Consider the following 20764-nt stretch of genomic DNA (forward strand, 5'->3'; position numbering starts at 1 on the left):
ACTAAATTTAACACTGAAAGGAACAACACACGGTCTATTATTTATAATAAGTTTTAATTTAAACCTCTGTTTTTAAAACATATCTGCAGTTGCCACTAAATAATGAAAATTTCCACTGGAGTGCCAGAGAATCCAGGGACCTTACTACAGAATATATGAAGCCTTGACAACACTAGACATATTAGCTCTTTACAGCAGGGGTCGGCAACCTTTCAGAAGTGGTGTGCCGAGTCTTCATTTATTCACTCTAATTTAAGGTTTCGCGTGCCAGTAATACATTTTAAAGTTTTTAGAAGAGCTCTTTCTGTAAGTCTATAATACAGAACTAAACTATTGTTGTATGTAAAGTAAATAAGGTTTTTAAAACGTTTAAGAAACTTCATTTAAAATTAAATTAAAATGCAGAGTCCCCCGAACCAGTGGCCAGGACCCAGGCTGCGTGAGTGCCACTGAAAAATCATGTCGTGTGCCGACTTCGGAATGCGTGCCATAGGTTGCCTACCTCTGCTTTACAGAGAACAAGATTGCCAACAACTGAAAAAATAATAGAAGGAAGGGATTAACTAACAATGGTTGGAACCACAGTCCCTTATACACCTTTGTTCAGATCAATGAGAGGATGTGTATGGAATCAATAGTCCCTGATATCCAACTGAAGTATCAGTAAAGTATTCAATTTAACAATTAAGAATGACACTGAGCTTTCCCAGAAGGTAATATTCCCACAGATGCCCCCCTCCCCCTTATACTATGCATTTTTTAAGTTTCCCCTCTCCTGTTCCTCCTCTTCCAACCTCACTGTTTCTTCTTGCCTGCTAAATTTTTCCCTTTACAGCCTGTGGACTCCTCCTGCGGAAAGACCTTAGCAAAGAGATGATTCTTGCATTTACACTTGAATAGTTAGGATCAATCTAATGTTCTTAAATGAAAACTCTGGAATTTGCTGCCGTTTGGTCTGCAAGAGTCCAGATTTGAAGAGCTTCAGAGATGCTGAAAGACTCATCTGTTTTCCTGGGCTTTATCTTTCTTTAGGGGATACCATCCCCTAATCTTGATTTAAGTTTCAGTTGATCAGGAAACTTGACCCCCTACTGAACAAGTACCTGCAACGGACACCTGTCAAGTTGCGAGAACATGAACACTTTACAACCTAACCTACTCACCAGATCACTGGACTGCTGATAGAAGGAGTGGAAAAACCCACACTACCCGACCAATCTACTAGTGAGAAAAATTCCTTCCTAGATCCAAAAAGAGATTAGTGTGATATCCACACCATGACCTAGAAACCCGATACCTCACATGTAGGTCACTGCACCTTTCAGTCCAGCCAGTTAACAAAAATCCCTCCCAAACCCACAAGAAACTAAATGCCCACAAGGAGAGAGGAAGGGTGAGCAATCCTTAAAGGGTCCCAAGGATTTTCTTTTCCCTGCTAGCACAAACAAAACCTCTCCATCTCTGAGGGGAAGAGGTCAAGGTGCTCATGGTGGATCACAAATATGAGATCCATACTGACAATATATGAAGTATAATTTAGGATTCGTTTTCTACTTATAGTCATCTAGAAAGAAATTTTCACCTAAATATAAGCACTGGCTATATAGTATTCAAGTTCTTTTTAAATTTTATACTGAACAGAACTGTCTAGATCTACTTACACTCAGTGACCAGCAGGAAGTAGCAAAGCAGTGCAAAAAGATCTGGTGACTTCTTTTCTATATCTTTAACACCAAGTAACATAAAAATGTTCTGCACTCTGAAACTACAAGATTAGAGGGATACAGCACTATGAAAATATTGTAATAGATAATCTCAACGTGACATGTCTCTGGTTCACTGGTTTATAGAGATGGATAGTATGATCTATTAGGTATTTTCCCCTATTAGCAACATCTGTAATTCTATGAATTAGCAGCCAGAAAGGGTTATATATTCAGCACTTTAATTCTGATGATTTTACTTACCATCAGGCAAATTAGGAGTAGGGCTAATGAGTGTATCCAGTGTACAGGGACCTCTTGATGACATGATCACTGGAAAACCAGGCACTAGACATGCAAAAATTAACACTTGCTCCTCTGTAGAGTTTGTCTGAAGTGCCTGAAGCCAAAGAAGAAATAGTCGGATTCCTTCACATCTTATCTAAAAGGAAAAGAAAGTAGAAAGTTACATTGATATAAACAGGAAAATGCAGTAAAAATACTGAATATTTAAAGAAGATAAAAAATGCTTTTTAAAAAATATGAAGATAAGCACCTTCACTCTTATCAGTCTTGAGTGAGCCCTCTGACCATATTAAGAGGTAGCACTGAGGGTGCGCTAGAAGCATATTCAGGAGTATTGCTGCATTCTGCCAATATCCAGCCAATGTAATAGTTGCTAGAAAGCCATTATTACCACCATACATTAGAGTAGTCCTGAAACTGCTCTGCCTTGAACCAGAGGCCAAACACCTCTGGTAGCTCTAGAATTAAAAAGTAGCAAGAAACACTAATATGTCATCTAAGGGAAATACCTTAACAGAGTTTCCAGTGTGCAAAAGCTTCTTCAAAACTGACCCTGAAATTAGAAAAATGAAATAGGAAAATACATTAAAATTATTAAAGCTGTCTGTTTTTGTCAAAAATGCATTTTTACCACAACAGACCATTTTTAAAATATTACCAGTGAAAAACTGGTTACTTTGACCCATGAAATCTTTAATTTTATGTCTTTTTTTTTAACTAATTGTATTAACATTTCATGCCCATAGTTCACATTATGGTATACTGACTGGAAAATTGATTACAATGGTTTTGACATTTTGGGAAGGGAGAAATATGGGAATAGAAGAACTAATACTGACAACAATTGGTGAGAAAAAAAATACACACACACACACAGGCCTGCAGGTGTACGAACAACTAAGAGAACAAAGACTAAAAACTGTTTTCAAATAAGACTGTATGAACCAAAATTAGACAATTTTGAAAATGCCAATCAACTAGCACAAAATACTTTAATAAACATCAGAGTAAATTTGAAAGTGCGGAATATCATTAGCTGAACTCTCAAAAATAATAATATCTCAGTGAAAAAGTAACACATCCACGGCTTATTATTAAATGCATTACTTAAACATGGTACTCTCTGCCCTACTGAACAAGAGATTTAACCATTTTGCAATACAATAGTAAACCTACTGCCCTAATACATTTGCATTTTTATTGTTAGTGCACATGAACATTAAGTAACTGTTTGTCAAAGCAAACCATTTGCATGTGCAAATATTATCTGTACACACAAATGTGCATGCACAAATTAATGTGCCATGAAGTTTACTTGCCCATTAATTGAAGTTGGCTAAAGATTCCCCAAATTATGACTTTTTGACAAATCAAAACAATACAATAGTTACATAATGTCTGAGCAAAACCCAATTTATGCTGTTCAAATTTACAGGAAATTTGAATGAAAGTAGTTCCAGCAGATGTCTCCTTTTATTTTTGTATGTGCTAACTGGAAATTTGACAACAGCCCTTTCCTTGACCTTTTATTTCCACCCATTATTTCTGCTCCCATCATAAATTCATTGCTCAGCTAGAAAACACACTGGTTGATGAAACAGCAAAATCTATGTTGAAATCCCAAAGAACAGTGCTTTAAAAATGTGCCATGTGTCCAAATTATATTCAATAAACAGAACAGTGGATGTTCTGACTGCTTTGGTGCTAATCAGAAGTATAGTTTTTCATTTTCAAAGCAGTAATACGTCTAACATATTCAAATTAATTTACAGGGACACCATCAGGTTAAAATATATATGTTAAAGTTTCCTTTCCGTGTCCCAAACAAGTTAGATTATTAAAACTTAGAGAACTTTGCTAATTTAGTTTACTTCTCAGTATTTATGGTGTCTCTACTCTCTACTTAATTCATCCAAGTCAATGAAACAACAACGATCAGTTTTGCTTTCTGGTTTTCATGCATTAACACAAGCCACAAAGTTTGGCTTACAAATACTGTGGTTTAGAGCCCTGAACTACCTGAGAAAAGCTTGTCCCTTCAAGCTGTGAAATTTAGTCAGAAAAGTTATTTCTGCCTCATTTTATTATTGGCTTTTCCACAGTATACAAGAGAATAATATTAGCTTGTTAGCCATATCGTGCTATATCTTTATGTTTATTAAATAAACAAACTACATTCAGAGAACATTAATGTTGCAAAGTCGAGCACTCAGATATCAGAAAATGCCTGAATTAGGTTTGCCTATGATATCTTAATTTGGCTCCTTTGCGTTTACGCATTATGATACACAGTCTTTAACTGCATACAATTTTTTCATAGGACCTCAACCTCATTCAGTACAGGGGATGGAGAGTGCTCTGGGAACTAATTAAGGTTGTAAAATATGAGGCTGTTGAACTGTAAGGACTCTTTCCTCGTTTGTTGCAGAAGTTGGAAGGTGTGTAGTGGCACAAGGCAAGGAAAGGAAAAACAAAGAAAGGATGTTCTACGGGTTGAGGTTGTTAAACACTGCTCTGGATTATGAAATTTTATCCCCATCTGTACAGTAGTTTTTCATTTTCTGGATGCCTGCATATGATACCTGGGGCCAGATGTTCATAAGTGCTGGGCATACACAACGTTAATTGAACGTCATTATAGCTGTGCTTTCAACATATTAAGTGCTATAAAAATGCTAAGTACTCTGAAAAGTCAGGCCCTAGGTATCTCACATAGGGCATCCATAATTAGTGGAGACTTGACAATTTTGGCCTTATTTTCTCTGTGCCTCAGTTACCCAGCTGTAAAATGGGGACAATACTACCACCCCATCTCACAGAGGCATTGTGAAGATTAATTCATTAATGCTTGTGAAGCACTGTGATACTACGGTGAGGGCACCCGACATGTCAAGGAGGAAATGAATAATTTTGTATTCAGTGGAGGACTTGAATTGCCTGTGTTAAATAAGACTCAGGCCCACACAACGAATGAGGAGGATAAAAAGTAATACTGAATAACTAACTACCTATTCACTGAATGAGACAGGGGTCCAATGGAAAGCATATTATGTGTTCATGTACTAAAGGCTATCATAATGCCTAAGCACACAGCAGCTGAATTAAGAATTCACAGGCCACCTTAATTCTGGCATTTCCTAACTTTTGTGTGTTAGGCTTTGCAATCTTAATATTCTTTTAATGTAGTTTTTAAAAATATTCATTTGCTTAACTAAAAAACCTTGAAATATCATCTTATGGAGACATACTGACACTCCCCTACCGCCCTTGAGGTCATCACCAAGGTTTGGATCTTTAGATGCACAGCACAGACTTCCCACTCGATCTAACAGAATAACTGGTAGCAGTAATAGGCTGTTATCCTCTATGTTGCTCAGGCACTAGTGGAGATGAGACATACTTTGTCGGTGGGTTTCACAGCTGCTTGATGACAGCAAAGGAAAGTTCAGACAGGGTTGGGTGTAATTCCAGGTTCTACAGGGGAACGTTCTCAAGTGGTTTATAGACCCTTCTGCCTCTGTGCCCTGAATCTGTTTGTATCTGTTCCCCTCTGTACTTATCTGCTCCCTATCGCCTTTCCCTTATCTGATTGCTACCTCAAACCCATCCTGGCTCCTGTCCCCTCAATCCAATCCCTCCTCCTCCTGCTCCAGTCCTCTTACTTCCCCTTCTATACAACTCTTCCCTCAAACCATGCCCCCCCGCTCTTGCCCCCATCCTTCTATCCAACAAAAGGCATGTTACTTGTTTTTTCAGATGTAGTATGCCATATAGTTTGTACCACAACACTGCTAACTTGCAAAACGGGTATGACACTCTGATGTCATTAACGTTATTGTGCCACAAAATACAGCAAAACCCTATCTCATATTGTAATCTCCATTCTATTTTTTCAAGAACATGATGTTGTGCAAGGAGTTAAAGATTTTTCAGATCTGCTCATCCCAGAAGCATGAAGTTTCAAAAAAATAATGGCAAATTAATTTCCATATTTCTCAGTTTATACACGCTGAAAAGTGCAACTTATCTTTTTGCAATTTCAAGTATTGGTCTGAAGAAAATGGATAGGGTTTCATATAAACAACAAAACATACTGGAGCCAGATTCTACTCTAAGCACAGATGAAAGTTCTCTATCTATTTGTCATCCTAATCCTTTAATTGCTTTATGGATTGAAACTACCTCAGAGTTCATCATCTTGTGTGCCACTTTTTGCCTTTCAGTGTACTGCTTTTCATCCAAGAATCTCAAAGAACTCTGCAAAAGAATGCCTACGTATTATTCCCATTTTACAGATGGGAAAACAGGCAGAGAGGTTAATAACTCTGCCCAAGGCTCCACAAGTCAGCAACAGACTCAGGAGCAGAACTCAGATCTGGCTGGGATTTTGATGCTTTTATCACTCTACTAAATACAAATGCTAAAAACATGAGCCTTGTAATTCACTCTTTTTGCGATGCCCAGGATTTGTACTATTTGGAAAAAAAAATCCCTGGCACTAAACGCTACAACTATTTAATAACTCTTGTGGCAAAAGAAGAAACTAGACAGCCAAATACTAATAAATAAATTTAAAATAAATCAGGGGACATAGCTGAAGGGTTTTGTGACTGCTTTGACAGGGAGAGAAAAAGGAACTGAGGACTGTAGCTGAATGGAACCTTTAAGAGCTGAAGGTTCAAAAAATGTTTAGCTTTAGGGCTGATATTGAAGCTCTTCCTATGTACTCTTCTACTACTACTAAATGGCTTTGTGGTTCATAGGACATGATGTACACTTCCTTCTGTGGGGATCTTCATGGCAATTTATGTAAGAGGACAGTAGTCCCACTGGAATTTTTTTGATGACAAAGATGCCCTTGAAAATTTCACTGGAAATGGCATTACTAACCAACTTATATTTATAATAGAAGAAAGTTTTTAATGGTAAACCACCATATTTTACACACATATTTTAATACTGCTGTGACAATCAAGGTTCAGGCACCCTCAGGGGAGAACGGGGGGTTGAACCCCATAGAATAAGCAGTTGAATCAATTGATTATATACACTATTACTGTACTATAAAAATATGTTGAGTAAGGTCTTTTATAAAGCATGTAATGTTCTGAACTTGATGTTCATTTGAGATATGTATATAGACTGTGGTTATGAATTTATGTACTCATGAATATAGCAAACTGTGCTCATAACCTGTGGTGCTGTCAGGCTGAGGAGGGGCTGCTTTCCTAACCAAAGGAGACTAGCTCCAACAGCTGCCATTGTTCTAGCCAGGAAAAGACAAATAGTAGTCCATTGAAAAAAGGACAGGAGGCATTAAATTATTGTTTTCATAGAGAAACTGAGGGACTTTGGGAAACTGTTCAGAGATTATGGGTGAGTTGCATTACCCATGCATCCGACGAAGTGAGTATTCACCCATGAAAGCTCATGCTCCAATACATCTGGACTCTTTGCTGCTTTTACAGATCCAGACTAACACGGCTACCCCTCTGATATTAGAGAAGGCAGTTTATCTTTATATTTATTTGCTGTGTAAGTTGTATATGTTTGCTATTCCATACTATTTTATCTTTGAATCTGCGATGCTTTTTATTTAACAAGCCTTTTGTTTATTTTTACCCCAAGCAGGTCTCTGGCATGCAAACTGTCTAGTGTGTGCACCAAAATAAGCTGGTGTTTAGGGGGAGAGAGAGGGGTGCGCTGGCTTCACACCTTTGGGGGAGACAAAGCAGAGGATGAAAGTCCAAGTGTCTAGTACTTAAGAATGCAGGGTAGATGGGTTTGGGGTGACTTGTACTGGAAGGGCTGTTGTGGTACTCTGCAAAGAGTAACTAGGCTGGTGGAAGCCAGGGTGAGACCTTGTGCTTGTGGGCAAACTCCGGGCGTCAGGGTTCTGAATGAAAGCTCCACAGCATAAAAGGCACCCAAGGTTACACAGCAGATGGTGACTAAACTCCTTACTGGGTTGGGTAATCCCCAAAACATCACAGTGGCATAGTGGTTACAGGAGTTGCACCCCAATAGCAGCAAATCCAAATACTTGCAAAACAGACTAACAGATTGAACAGTGAGGGAATAAAGTACAAGCTTACGGTTTGTTATTTTCTTTTCTTTACTTTGAGTTAAAGGAAATACAACAAGGAAAGTGGAAAATGAGCCAGTTAGAGTTCTTGCATGATCAAGCAAAACATGAGGGCAGGGGTGGGAAATCAATAGTGTGAAAAAGGACTTTTACTTTAAGCTACTACTAAAATATTTTTTTAGTGTTTCTTCTTACCTATACTGTGGAAATGCCATCGATAAAATATCCTCTCAGGTAGCAGCTGTAATATTTTCTGCAGAAAACAAAACTAAACAGTTAACTTTTCCATAATAAATTAGATCATTTAGAGAATCTTATGAAACAGTTCATGTGTCCCTCCAAGCCAAACATGAATTAAACAATACTAAAAAGGGCACCTACAGTAGCAAGGATTAGTGTCCACTATTTTACTTTCCCTAAATATTTAGAGTATACCATGTTCATTAACCACAATTCTAATTACATTTTTTAAAGTATCACCATCAAGGAATTTTTTACTAAACTTTCCATTGTTTTAGAAAGGATCCAAATCCTAATATTTCAGAGCATAAACCAACAGGGTATTTCAAAACTGCACACTTTAGGGTTTTTACATGTTCTTTTGAAGCATCTGATATTGGTGACTGTCAGAGCCAGGATATTGGACAGATCTGAGCAAATCTTACACTCTATGTATTAGAAGGGTAACGAACTCTTGTTTCCACCACCTAATGTTGGCAGATCCACCAGCTCAAGCAGCCCTAGGGGAACTTCTGTGAATACTCTTACAGAGAACTGATTTACCTGCACTTTCATCTGCTGAGTGGAACTGACCAGAATCACATAAAGTTACATTAATTACTCCACAGCAGATGCAGTTGGTGAAGCACTCATGTGCAATAATATGTAGTGGTCTTCCTTTGTAGTTTTTGGATGACTAACAGAGGAAGATCAAGGCAAGGAAGAGGGAAAGTCTTGACCACAACCTCTAACTTTGGTATTCTATATGGTACCAATAAAGCAACGCAATTAAGCACATGCTTAAGTACTTCGATGAATGGGGACCTATAATCTTGGCTGGAAAAACAACTGAGGCCATCAAATTTTGCTGCTTGCTAAGCCAGTGAATTATAATGCTACAAAGCAATGTGTATGAATCACCAAAACTTAATTTTGTTGTTTTTATATTTGGCAAAGAAAGCTTTTTCATGACTTTTAAGTGTAGTGCAAGCCAATGTGGCAAACTTATTCATTGATTCATAGACTCTAGGACTGGAAGGGACCTCAAGAGGTCATCGAGTCCAGTCCCCTGCCCTCATGGCAGGACCAAATACTGTCTACACCATTCCTGATAGACATTTATCTAACTACTCTTAAATATCTCTAGAGATGGAGATTCCACAACCTCCCTAGACAATTTATTCCAGTGTTTAACTACCCTGACAGTTAGGAATTTTTTCCAAATGTCCAACCTAAATCTCCCTTACTGCAGTTTAAGCCCATTGCTTCTTCTTCTATCATTAGAGGCTAAGGTGAACAAGTTTTCTCCCTCTTCCTGTTGACACCCATTTAGATACCTGAAAACTGCTATCATGCAAAACTTGCAATTAAAGGTCTTTTTTATGAAAGTGCATGATAGGCTGACATCCAACAGAAAAGTAACTCTGGCAAGTAATTGCTAGCTTGTTGCTGCTGAGAATATAAAAGGATCAAATTAATACAAAATGATGAACATGAATTTCTTTTTCTTTTCTGAAAACTTTTCAGCTGCTGAGCGATGGATTTTAAGAAGAGATTAAGAATCCAAAAGGGAAATTAGTTTTAAGATTAATTTTAAAGAACAAATAATTATCTCTAAAGAAACTGACAGTACTGTTTCATCATCACACAAAACAATGGGAACAAACTTTCACAAAACTTAAAGCACCACCAGTTCTTAAGAAAAACTACATGCACGATGCAAAATGAGTGACGAGTAATAATGTAAGCAACTGTGACCCACTTCTTGGTCTTTAAAGATAAAGACTGGCAAGAGGAATTAAGGCAATACAGCCAAGCAGACAACACTTAACATTTTAGTTATTTCTTCATACAGGGCCAACAAGTGAGCCATTATTGCCATTGGAAAGATATGCTCAAAAGATGGATTACGACAGAATAAATCTGTTGGAAAACAAAGTGTTTCAGAAATTGTATACAGTTCTCCAATGACAGTCTCTGAAAATGGAACATTCTTTTCTTAATAGCAGAAAATGATAGTCATGGCAACTTCATAGACATTGAGAACTAGACCTCAGGTCACATCAGTTTTCTACAGCAGCCAGAGTTGTAGGGTAAAAGTCCTCTATAACTATTACCATGGGAGTTGTCCCATAGACAGTATTAAAAACCTTCTTATAGTTAACTCAGAAAAGAAAGTAAGTCTGTGATATCCCTTCTATGTTTCTCATTGTACTTTGTTTCAACATAATCCCCACAAGTTCTTCCATAGGCTTTCACCTGGGGCTTACCTTGGCAGCAGTGGCTAACAATAATTATCCCGAAAATCACATGGCCAGATGTCTAGCTCTCTGTCTATGGGCAAGGTAAATGTGCTTGGAATGGAAAGATCTGACTGGCTCAAAATGAGGTCATGATTAAATAATTGGGGGGGGGTTACCTGTTAAAGACCATGTTTCTGCCAATCAGATTGCAGGATATACAAGAATACAATAATTATCCATCCAAGTATTAAAATACTAGGAGATCTGCACCTTTCAATACTACCTTTGACAGTAATCATCTAATCTCTGTTATTTTCTATCCTAAATTGTGAACTTTTCTTTTGGGTGTTTTCATTCTAAGTTTTATAACACTACATGTACCAAATGTGAAGAATAAAAAATCATGCTGAACATTTCATGCATTCAGATAAATGTTAGACACACAATATATTGTATATGCATAGTGCACAGTAAGAATTCATGGCTTTTAAGAAAAAAACAAATTTGCTACAAAAACCTGAATGAACTGATGGACCTTCAGAATGTATCTTTTAAAAGGGATCCAATGTGGAAACGTTCCAACTTTTTTTTTTTTTTTACTTATTATAAATTGACTAAAAGAAAAAGAAAGAAAAACAATTGACTGCAAGGAAATAAATACATCATAAAGTATTTATTTCTATTTATGTCTTGGATATAATTTCCTCTAATATTAAAAAAAGCACTCGATACCCAATTTTTTATACCTCTAAAAAGGGACAGTGACCTTTTTCTGTATCAGAATATTTCAGGACGAACCTGTTCCAAGACCATAGATGACGTAAGATTTTAAAACACACTACTTGCTCTAGTGTACAAAGAAGTGTAAAATGTTATGCTGTACGGCAACACAATGTAAATGGGTACATAGTGAAATACTGGTAAATTGTAAATATGGTTCCCAATAGCATGAGCGTTTGCAATACATGGCATAGTATGTTAATCTTATAAATATATGGAATTCTCCATATTAAAGTATTATTAATGAATGTCTGAATATAATGTGATGCACAAATTATGTCAAAAACATAATATAACAACTTCAGATACAGAACAAACAGAAGTAAATGAAAAGCAAATAAAAGTTACTTCCATGGAAATACTCTCATTGATAAAGAGTGGGAAGAATTATAGAAAATGTAATATACAATAGAAAAGCAGCAAATTACTTCTAAAAACTAGTGCTTTAAAGGGTGGACTGTAAATGCAGACTATTGAAGAAAAATTAAACTAGTTGTAAGATGATGTGAAGATTACCGAACCAGTCAAGGACAAGAAGCTTATTAGTCCACCTTTCAGCAAGCTGAAAATCATTACTCCATAATTCTTGCTCTACGAGAAGCACCAAAACGCACTATGTTGATGAGACTGCAAACACACTGGAAACTCCTCTTTAGCGTACAACTCAGGCTTGGTCTACACTACGTGTTTAAACCGATTTTAGCAGCGTTAAACCGCTTTAACGCTGTATCCATCCACACTACGAGGCCCTTTATATCGATATAAAGGGCTCTTTAAATCGGTTTCTGTACTCTTCCCCGACGAGAGTAGCAGCACTAAAATCGGTGTTACCATATCGGATTAGGATTAGTGTGGCCGCAAATCGACGGTATTGGCCTCCGGGCGGTATCCCACAGTGCACCACTGTGACTGCTCTGGACAGCAATCTCAACTCAGATGCAGTGGTCAGGTAAACAGGAAAAGCCCCGAGAAATTTTGATTTTCATTTCCTGTTTGCCCAGCGTGGAGCTCTGATCAGCACGGGTGGCGATGCAGTCCCAAATCCAAAAAGAGCTCCAGCATGGACCGTATGGGAGATACTGGATCTGATCGCTGTATGGGGAAACAAATCTGTTCTATCAGAGCTCCGTTACAGAAGACGAAATGCCAAAGCGTTTGAAAAAAAAAATCTACAAGCTACACAGTGCTGCGTGACAAGCGTAACGGGAAGCCAGAGACTCAAATGGACGCTCATGGAGGGAGGGAGGGGGCACTGAGGACTCCAGCTATCCAGTCCCCAGCAGCCTCCGAAAAGTATTTGCATTCTTGGCTGAGCTCCCAATGCCTGTAGGTTCAAACACATTGTCCGGCGTGGTTCAGGGAATAGCTCGTCAATTTACTCCCTCCACCCACGTGAAAGAAAAAGGAAAGAAAGCATTTCTTGACTTCTTTCAATGTCACCCTATATCTACTGAATGTCGCTGCTGGATGTGATGCTGCGGCAGTGAAGAGCAGTATCCGCTCCTCTCCCCTCCCTGGTGGCAGACGGTACAATATTACTGGTATCCGTCGTCACCATCAGCCCGTGAGTGCTCCTGGCTTGCCTCAGGTGAGGTCGACCGGGGGCACCTGGATAAAAACAGGAATGATTCCTGGTCATTCCCAGTAGATGGGACAGAATGGCTGGTAACCATCCTCATCATAGCTACTGGGGGCTGAGCTCCATCAGCCCCTTCCCTTTCCTGTATAAAGAAAAGATTCTGTACTGCCTGGACTATCACAGCAGTGGGATGCTGGGCTACTCTCCTCCGCACCACTTAATGTCCTGCCTGGACTGTCACAACACCGGGAGGCTACCTTCCCCTCATTTTATCTCACTAGTAAGTCACTGTTTCTTATTTCTACATTCTTTATAACTTCATGAAAAAAATGGGGGGACACTGCCACGGTAGCCCAAGAAGGTTGGGGGAGGAGGGAAGCAACGGGTGGGGTTGTTGCAGGTGCACCCCCCTGTGAATGGCATGTAGCTCATCATTTCTGCGGGATCTGACACGGAGCAGCTGTGCACTCTGATACACTGGTTCTCTAGTACACTTGCCCCATATTGTAGGCAGGGCTGACTACTTTTAGAAACCATAAAGGAGGGATTGATTCGGGGAGTCATTCCCAGTTTTGCCTTTGCACCCCTGGCCGATCTCAGCCAGGGGCACCCATGATAGCAGCAGACAGTACAGAACGACAGATAACCGTCATCTCATTGCCAATTTACACCAGCAGCAGACGGTACAGAACGACTGGTAACTGTCTCTGCTATCATGCAAAAGCAAATGAATGCTGCTGTGTAGCGCTGGAGTATCACCTCTGTCCGTGGCATCCAGTACACATACGGTGACTGTAAAAAAAAAGAAAAGAAAAGCTGAACGGGCTCCATGGTTGCCGCGCTATGACGTCTGCCAGGGCAATTCAGGGGAAAAGGGCGCGAAATTATTGTCTGCCGTTGCTTTCCTGGAGGAAGGAATGACTGACGACATTTACCCAGAACCACCCGCGACAATGATTTTTGCCCCATCAGCCACTGGGCTCTCAACCCAGAATTCTAGGGGGCGGGGGAGACTGCGGGAACTATGGGATAGCTACGGAATAGCTACCCACAGTGCAACGCTCTGGAAATCGACGCTAGCCTCGGACCATGGACGCACACTGCCGAATTAATGTGCTTAGTGTGGCTGTGTGCACTTGACTTTATACAAATCTGTTTTATAAAACCGGTTTATGAAAAATCAGAATAATCCCGTAGTGTAGACGTACCCCCAGATTACTAGAGGAAAAAATGTCAAAGAAATGACTCTTTCAAATCACCAGAGTTTTGCAAAGGTTTATTTTATGTGTGTGACATGCTTCCTTTACAAGTTTCCTTTATTTGCAATAAGAAGTTAAGTGTCCAGTCATTTGGAGGTTTTGTGGGTTGCAGGAAAGTCCTCAGACTGGAAATTGTAAAATGTCTCATGTCCAGATGGGTCTCTGACTTAAATAAAAGTTACTTACCTGTAACCAGAGGGCTTCAAGATGGCTCTGCATATTCACTTATGGGTACTGAGCCACCTTGTGGAGACTTATGGTAGAAAGCTCTTCTAGCAGTCAGCTAAAGTGTTCCCACACCCCCATCTCATCCCTCCCCTCAGCATTACAACTTACCAAGGGCAATGCTATAAAGGGGGCAGTGCATTCTCACCACCCCAGATCCTTCCAGTGCAAAGCCAAAGACACAGAATGACAAGGATTTTGATAGCCAAGAGATTAAGGGAAGGCAGGTGGGAAGTGTGAATATGCAGACCTATCTCAAAGAACTTTGGTTACAGGCAAGTAACCCTCATTTCTTCTTTGAGTGGCTCTGCATATTCCCACTTATGGGATAGACTGGAAGTGCTGAAAACTAACCTGGGGGTGGGGACAGAGTCCTAGCTCAACAGAGACTAAAGCACTGCCTTAGTCTGGTGTCCAACCTAGAAGCCAAGTTCAGATCATAGTGCTTAGTGAAAGTACGTTGCAGCCCTGCAAATTTCAGCAGCTGGCATTTGCCTAAGACAAGCAAAGGAAGTAGCCACTTCAGCTCTTATGTGGTTAAATTGCAGCAAGCAAAGGAATTTTCACTAGCATGTGGCCCTCAGTGTCACGTTGCTTAATTCACCGAGAAACAGTCTAGAAAGAAACCATATATTCTATGTGGTTCTTGGCATAAGAAACAAAACAATATAGGTGATTTACAAATACTCTTAGTTCTGACCAAGGAATAGGCAAGAGCCTAACATCCAAACTGTGTAGAACTGATTCCTCCTCATTAGGGAGAGACTTAGAGGAAGAAAAAAAAAGGCAAATTAATGGTCTGATTCATGTGGAAATCAGACACTACCTCAGGTAAAAATATGGGATCAGGTCTGAGAACTACCTTGTCTGTAGGAAAAGAAGTGAACGGTGGGCATCATTCACTCACTCACTCTCCTGGCTGATGTGATGGCAATAATGAAACTATCTTAATAGCTAAATGGCACAAAACACTCAAGCAAGGGTTCAAAGGGTGATTTCACCAGCATGGCCAGCATCATATTGAGATCCCAAGAAGAAATGGGATCCCTAACCAAGGGATACCCATTTAATAACCATTTCATAAATTAAACAATGAGCAAATAGTGATCTACCATCAGTTAAACAGAGGTATGTAGAGATGGCTGCCAAGTGAATATTTAATGATGATGTGGATAACCCCTGATTTTCTAAGTACATGAGGTATTTCAGAACACAAGAAATGGAAGCAGATACAGGAGAATCAGATCACCTCTTCATCCAAGTCTGAAATCAGAACCACTTTAGATGGTAATAGTTCTGGTAGACTCTTTTTATAATTTAATTAGTAGATCCTGCACAGATGAAGAACATGACTGCTCAGCCACAGTCTGATCAGCCATGCCATCAGGTGAAGAGATTGTGGATCCAGATGAAAAATCCTTCCCTCCTGCTGGAACAGGAGACCTGGGGACATGTGCATGACGACTCCATGAAGACAGCTGAAGGAGATCAGTGGTTTATCGCTGACATGGCTAAGCCAAGGCAATGAGCATCATCCTTGTTTTATCCTGAGCCTCTTCCTTAGCACTATCTGAATGAACGGGATGGGGGATGCATACATCAAGCCCTTTCCCCAGTGCAAAAGGAAAGCATCCAACAAGGACTGACTATCCCTGCCTTCCCTGGAACAGAAGAGGCAACACTTCCTGTTGACCCTCATTGCGAACAGGTCCACCTCTGTCGACCCCAGTCAGCTAATTTTGTCTAAACCAACTGATCCCTTAAGGACCATTCATACATCCAAGAGCTGTCTCTGTTGAGATGGTCCATGACTATATTGTTTTCCCCTGCTAGATGCAAATTGGTGACAAATACCAATCCCATAAATGTATGGCCTCTGTGCACAGAAGAATGGAATGGGCACCCCCTTGCTTGTTGATGTATTACAATCACTAATGTATTGTCTGCCACTACTCGTACAACCCTCTCTTGCAGGTGGGAGAAAGGAATGACCGAAGAGACTGGTGAACAGCTCTTAATTCCAAAACACTGATATGCAGGGATCGCTCCTGAGAGGAGTGGTGCTCTCAAACTGTCAAATGATTCAGCTGCACTCCCCAACCCATGACTGACACATCTGAACTCATTGTCCAGGATGGACCCAGATAATTGAACTGTACATCCCTGAGCACATCCATTCTGACTGACCACAAGTCTAGGGAGACTATGATATTCTGCGGCACGGTGATCAATTCCCGAAGGCTGTCCAAACTTGGCCTATAAAACCGGAGACAATCAGTGTTGTAAAGGTGTCATTCTTAGACGGACAGAGTCACTTATGTAGTGGCTGCCCTAAAACCCAGGAAAAGTTTTACTCTCTGGGTGGGACATCGCTGGATCTGTAACAGGTACTGGGGTCATCTTAATAAATCTGTAACCATGATCTAAATAGGGTTAAACAAAATTACCCTGATTTCTCAGATGAGCCACTACCACAGTGCTGTGGAAAGGCCAAATTGGAGCAACCTGTACTGAAAGTGGCATCCGGTCCCCACAAATCAAAGTTACTTGTAATGAGTTTGCCAAATTGAAATATGAAAATAGGAATCCTTTAGATCAAGAGTCACACACCAATTCATGACTGACAGCAAAGGGATTACGGTGGCAAGAGTCAACATGCAGAACCAAAGCTTCCAAATATATTTGTTTAAATACCTTGAATCCAGCTATTCATCGTCTTAGACCGCCCCCCCCTTCGAAAGGAAGATCCGCCAGCTTAATTCTAGCGTCCGTAGGTAGGGAGGAGGAACAGAGCCATGCATGCCGCCTGATAGGCGCAGCAGACACCAAAACTCTGGCAGCACAATCCAAAACATCAAACAAGGCTTCTTCTGTTATCAGGCATGTCATCTTTTTCCACAGGTAGAAATGGTAACTGGCAATGACTGCCTAATAATTCACCACCCTAATCCCGAGGGACAATGAAAACATTTTTCTCCTCAACAAATCAACTCTCTTCCCTTCTTTATTAGCCTGGGCGAATGTGATAGTTCAGATCTAGACACCGGTTACTGGTAGCAGCTACTCCAATTGAGTTAGGAACAGTGTGGGAATGAAAGTAGGAAAACCCTTGAGGGTATCTGATACAACCTGTCAGCTTTCTTAGAAACAAGTTGGCAAGAAGCAGGTGTTGTCCATATGGACTTAGCTGGCTGTCGCAAACCATCCAAAATGGGTAGGGATCTTGTACTCCTTGAAGTTATTATTATTATTATTATTTATTATTATTATTAAAGGCGCTACCTCCTCATCTTGTTCCTCAAATAGGGTTTTAGGTATCACTGTCAGTAATGTTGACAGATCTGTAGGAGTTAAATCAGAAGATTTCTAGACTGACAAATCTTTAACAGACAAAACATTACCACTTAAATCTCTTGGAGGATAATTAAAAGGCTCCCAAGGTGGCCCCCAGTAAGGCCACAGGCCCCATGATTGCCAGGTTCCCCACCAACTAGGGTATAGGAATGTGCCTGCCGAAGAACAACTATAGGGCGGCACAAAGAGAACTACAGGTCTCTATATTCTTCCTTTATCTTCCTCCTGGTAAGGATCCAGGTCCAGATCTGATATAGAATGCAATGGTGGTAACAGTGGATTCAAGAGATCCAGCTCTTTGCAGAGAACCTGCAGGGTCTTAGGAGGAGGGAGGAAAGTATGAGCCAGAGGAAGACCCACAGCATCTTCTGAGCTCCTCTAATTAATAGGGAATGAGTAAGAAGACCTTGGAACTAGGGAACCTGTTTCCCCCAATCGGAACTGAAGTAGCAACTAGAGCCGGCAGATGAACCTGGGCTGTCACGGTGACAGAGCTCTCCAAAAACAAGGACATAGCCAGGACTGACACAGGAGCCAACATCAGATCTGAAGATAGACACAGATCTATATCCCTTACTACCAAAGGCGGAGCAGATCTCTGCTTCTGAACCATAGCAATCTTGTCAGAATCAGGCAGATCTGACAGTTCTGATGCACAGGACCCAGCACTGCTAACACCAGCTGTTTTGTCTCTATGCCTCTCTTTCTTAGCACTACAACCAAAGGCTCTGGTGGCCCAGAATCTTACACACTAAGCTATTCCATTTTCCTGGATCAAGACGTGGAAGTCATAACCAGCCCCAGTCCTGCAGCCACAAGGGTTCTGTCAGGGTTGGATAGCTAGGATGCACAAGGTATAGGCACCCCTCTTTAGGAACCAGGGCAGTGGGATCTGACCACATAACCTTCGGTCTGGGCATCTGCAGCCTCAGTGGCTTGACTGAGGGAGCTATAGTAACTTAGTCCTACCCCAGCAGAGGCTGCGATTTCTTGGAATCCATCAGTTGCTTGATGCTGCTGGTAGCCACAGGGGCTGAGACTAGTCTCTTAGGGCATGTTTTCATTAGCAATGTTAAAGCACTGGCCGCGGCAGTGCTTTAACATGGCTGTGTAATTGCAGCATAGCACTGGGAGAGAGCTCTCCCAAGGCTATAAAAATAACATACCTCCACAAGAGGAATAGCTACCAGTACTGGTGCACTGTTTACACTGGAACTTCACAGCCTGGAAACTTGCAGCACTCAGAGGTGCGTTTTTTCACACCCCTGAGTGAAAAAGTGGCAGTGGAGTAAAGTGCCACTGTAGACAAGCTCTTAGACCTGTGATCCAAGTCCAGAGGATCTAACCTCAAGAATAAACAAAACCCTGGTGATAATCAAGGTTGAACAGACAGTGAGTATGTAGCTTGTGGCCCAAACAATATCAAACAAAACAACTATTTCAGTTGAAAACAGGCTGGGGTTGACTTTATCACCAGGTGATAACCCAGATGACAATGAATTTCAGGGTGTGTCTAGAACCAACACTGATTAGAAATGGTACATAGAAGTCTGTGATACACATTGTGAAGAGCAAATTCAGGATCTCAGTTGCTTGGGACAGGTAACATACAAAAAAAAACCCAACACCTTTTTGTTTTTCCCTGGAAAATACACTATTTGGTAGAGGTAGGGCTTTTGGTAGATCCTTGCATTAGAACAACCCTTTTAGTCCTCATTATCAGCTGGGGAGAAGTAAAATGGGTGGGAAGGAAAGAATGCAAAGTGGTCTTAACTCAGAATAGCCTCCATATCTGAAACCTTGTGATAAAATTAAATTTAGGACACATCTGACCCACATCACTTCCCCTTCTCTTCCGCTGCTCTCAGCAGTTTGAAATCAGAGATGAAAAATGAATGTGTTTGGAGAAAAATATTAAATAGGCTAACAGTGATCAGATTAGTGAATCATCTGCATAGTCCAATCCTGAACATTTAGCTGAAGGGGTCTTCCAATCTATGTAATTATCTGAGGTCAATCACATCACAGCTTCCATCTAAACCACTTTAAAAAACTGTGCAAGTTATTAAGAGAATGGATATAAATAATCAAAGTTAACTTAGCACACTTTGCTCCTGGCAGATAGGAAATGGCTCACAAAGTGTCTGAACTGCTAAATGAGGTGAAAAACATAACCTAATTCAAAGTTAAGACTGAAACGCTTGTGTTATTAGTAAAAAGAACAGGAGTACTTGTGGCACCTTAGAGACTAACAAATTTATTTCAGCATAAGCTTTCGTGAGCTACAGCTCGCTTCTTTGGATGCACAGAATGGAACACACAGACAGGAAATATTTATACATACAGAGAACATGAAAAGGTGGAAGTATGCATACCAACAGGAAGACTCTAATCAATTGAGATGAGCTATCATCAGCAGGAGAAAAAAACGATGATAGCTCATCTCAATTGATTAGAGTCTTCCTGTTGGTATGCATACTTCCACCTTTTCATGTTCTCTGTATGTATAAATATCTCCTGTCTGTGTGTTCCATTCTGTGCATCCAAAGAAGCGAGCTGTAGCTCACGAAAGCTTATGCTGAAATAAATTTGTTAGTCTCTAAGGTGCCACAAGTACTCCTGTTCTTTTTGCAGATACAGACTAACACGGCTGCTACTCTGAAATCTGTTATTAGTGCTTCTTGTGCGTATGTATTACTGGGTCCCAAGATAAATGTGTTACTTTACATATTAACATTAGGGAGGTGAACTAACAATCAGATGGACAACCACCCATGTTTGTATTCCTGAGAATCTATTCTTCACTCTCCTCTCCAACATAGTTTTAAGAAATGTATACAGCCTTCACTATGAAAAACAAATGACATTTTCTTCCGCTCCAACCTCAATTCTTAGTTATACTGCTGTGAATTCCAGACTGGCTATTGACATCTTGTTTGTAATTTCACAGTAAAGTAATATGAAATATTTTAAGAAATCCCACAGCGTGAAATAATATTACTTTTTAAAAA

The 20764-nt window shown here is 40.2% G+C and overlaps 1 protein-coding gene across 2 annotated transcripts in view; it reads right to left on the reverse strand.

Annotated features, from left to right (window-relative positions):
* The window catches only part of RALGAPA2 (Ral GTPase activating protein catalytic alpha subunit 2), a 317151-nt gene that overhangs the window by 251055 nt on the left and 45332 nt on the right, over positions 1–20764 (reverse strand). For both annotated transcript variants that reach the window (XM_030558122.1, XM_030558121.1), the window contains exons 4-6: positions 8290–8347; positions 2519–2562; positions 1968–2145 (exon numbers count right to left, since the gene is read on the reverse strand). In XM_030558122.1, the coding sequence (XP_030413982.1) occupies positions 1968–2145; positions 2519–2562; positions 8290–8347 (280 nt within the window). The remainder of the gene's footprint in view (positions 1–1967; positions 2146–2518; positions 2563–8289; positions 8348–20764) is intronic.

This window comes from Gopherus evgoodei, chromosome 3 (genome assembly GCF_007399415.2).
Source record: "Gopherus evgoodei ecotype Sinaloan lineage chromosome 3, rGopEvg1_v1.p, whole genome shotgun sequence".
In the NCBI taxonomy this organism is placed as follows: domain Eukaryota; kingdom Metazoa; phylum Chordata; order Testudines; family Testudinidae; genus Gopherus; species Gopherus evgoodei.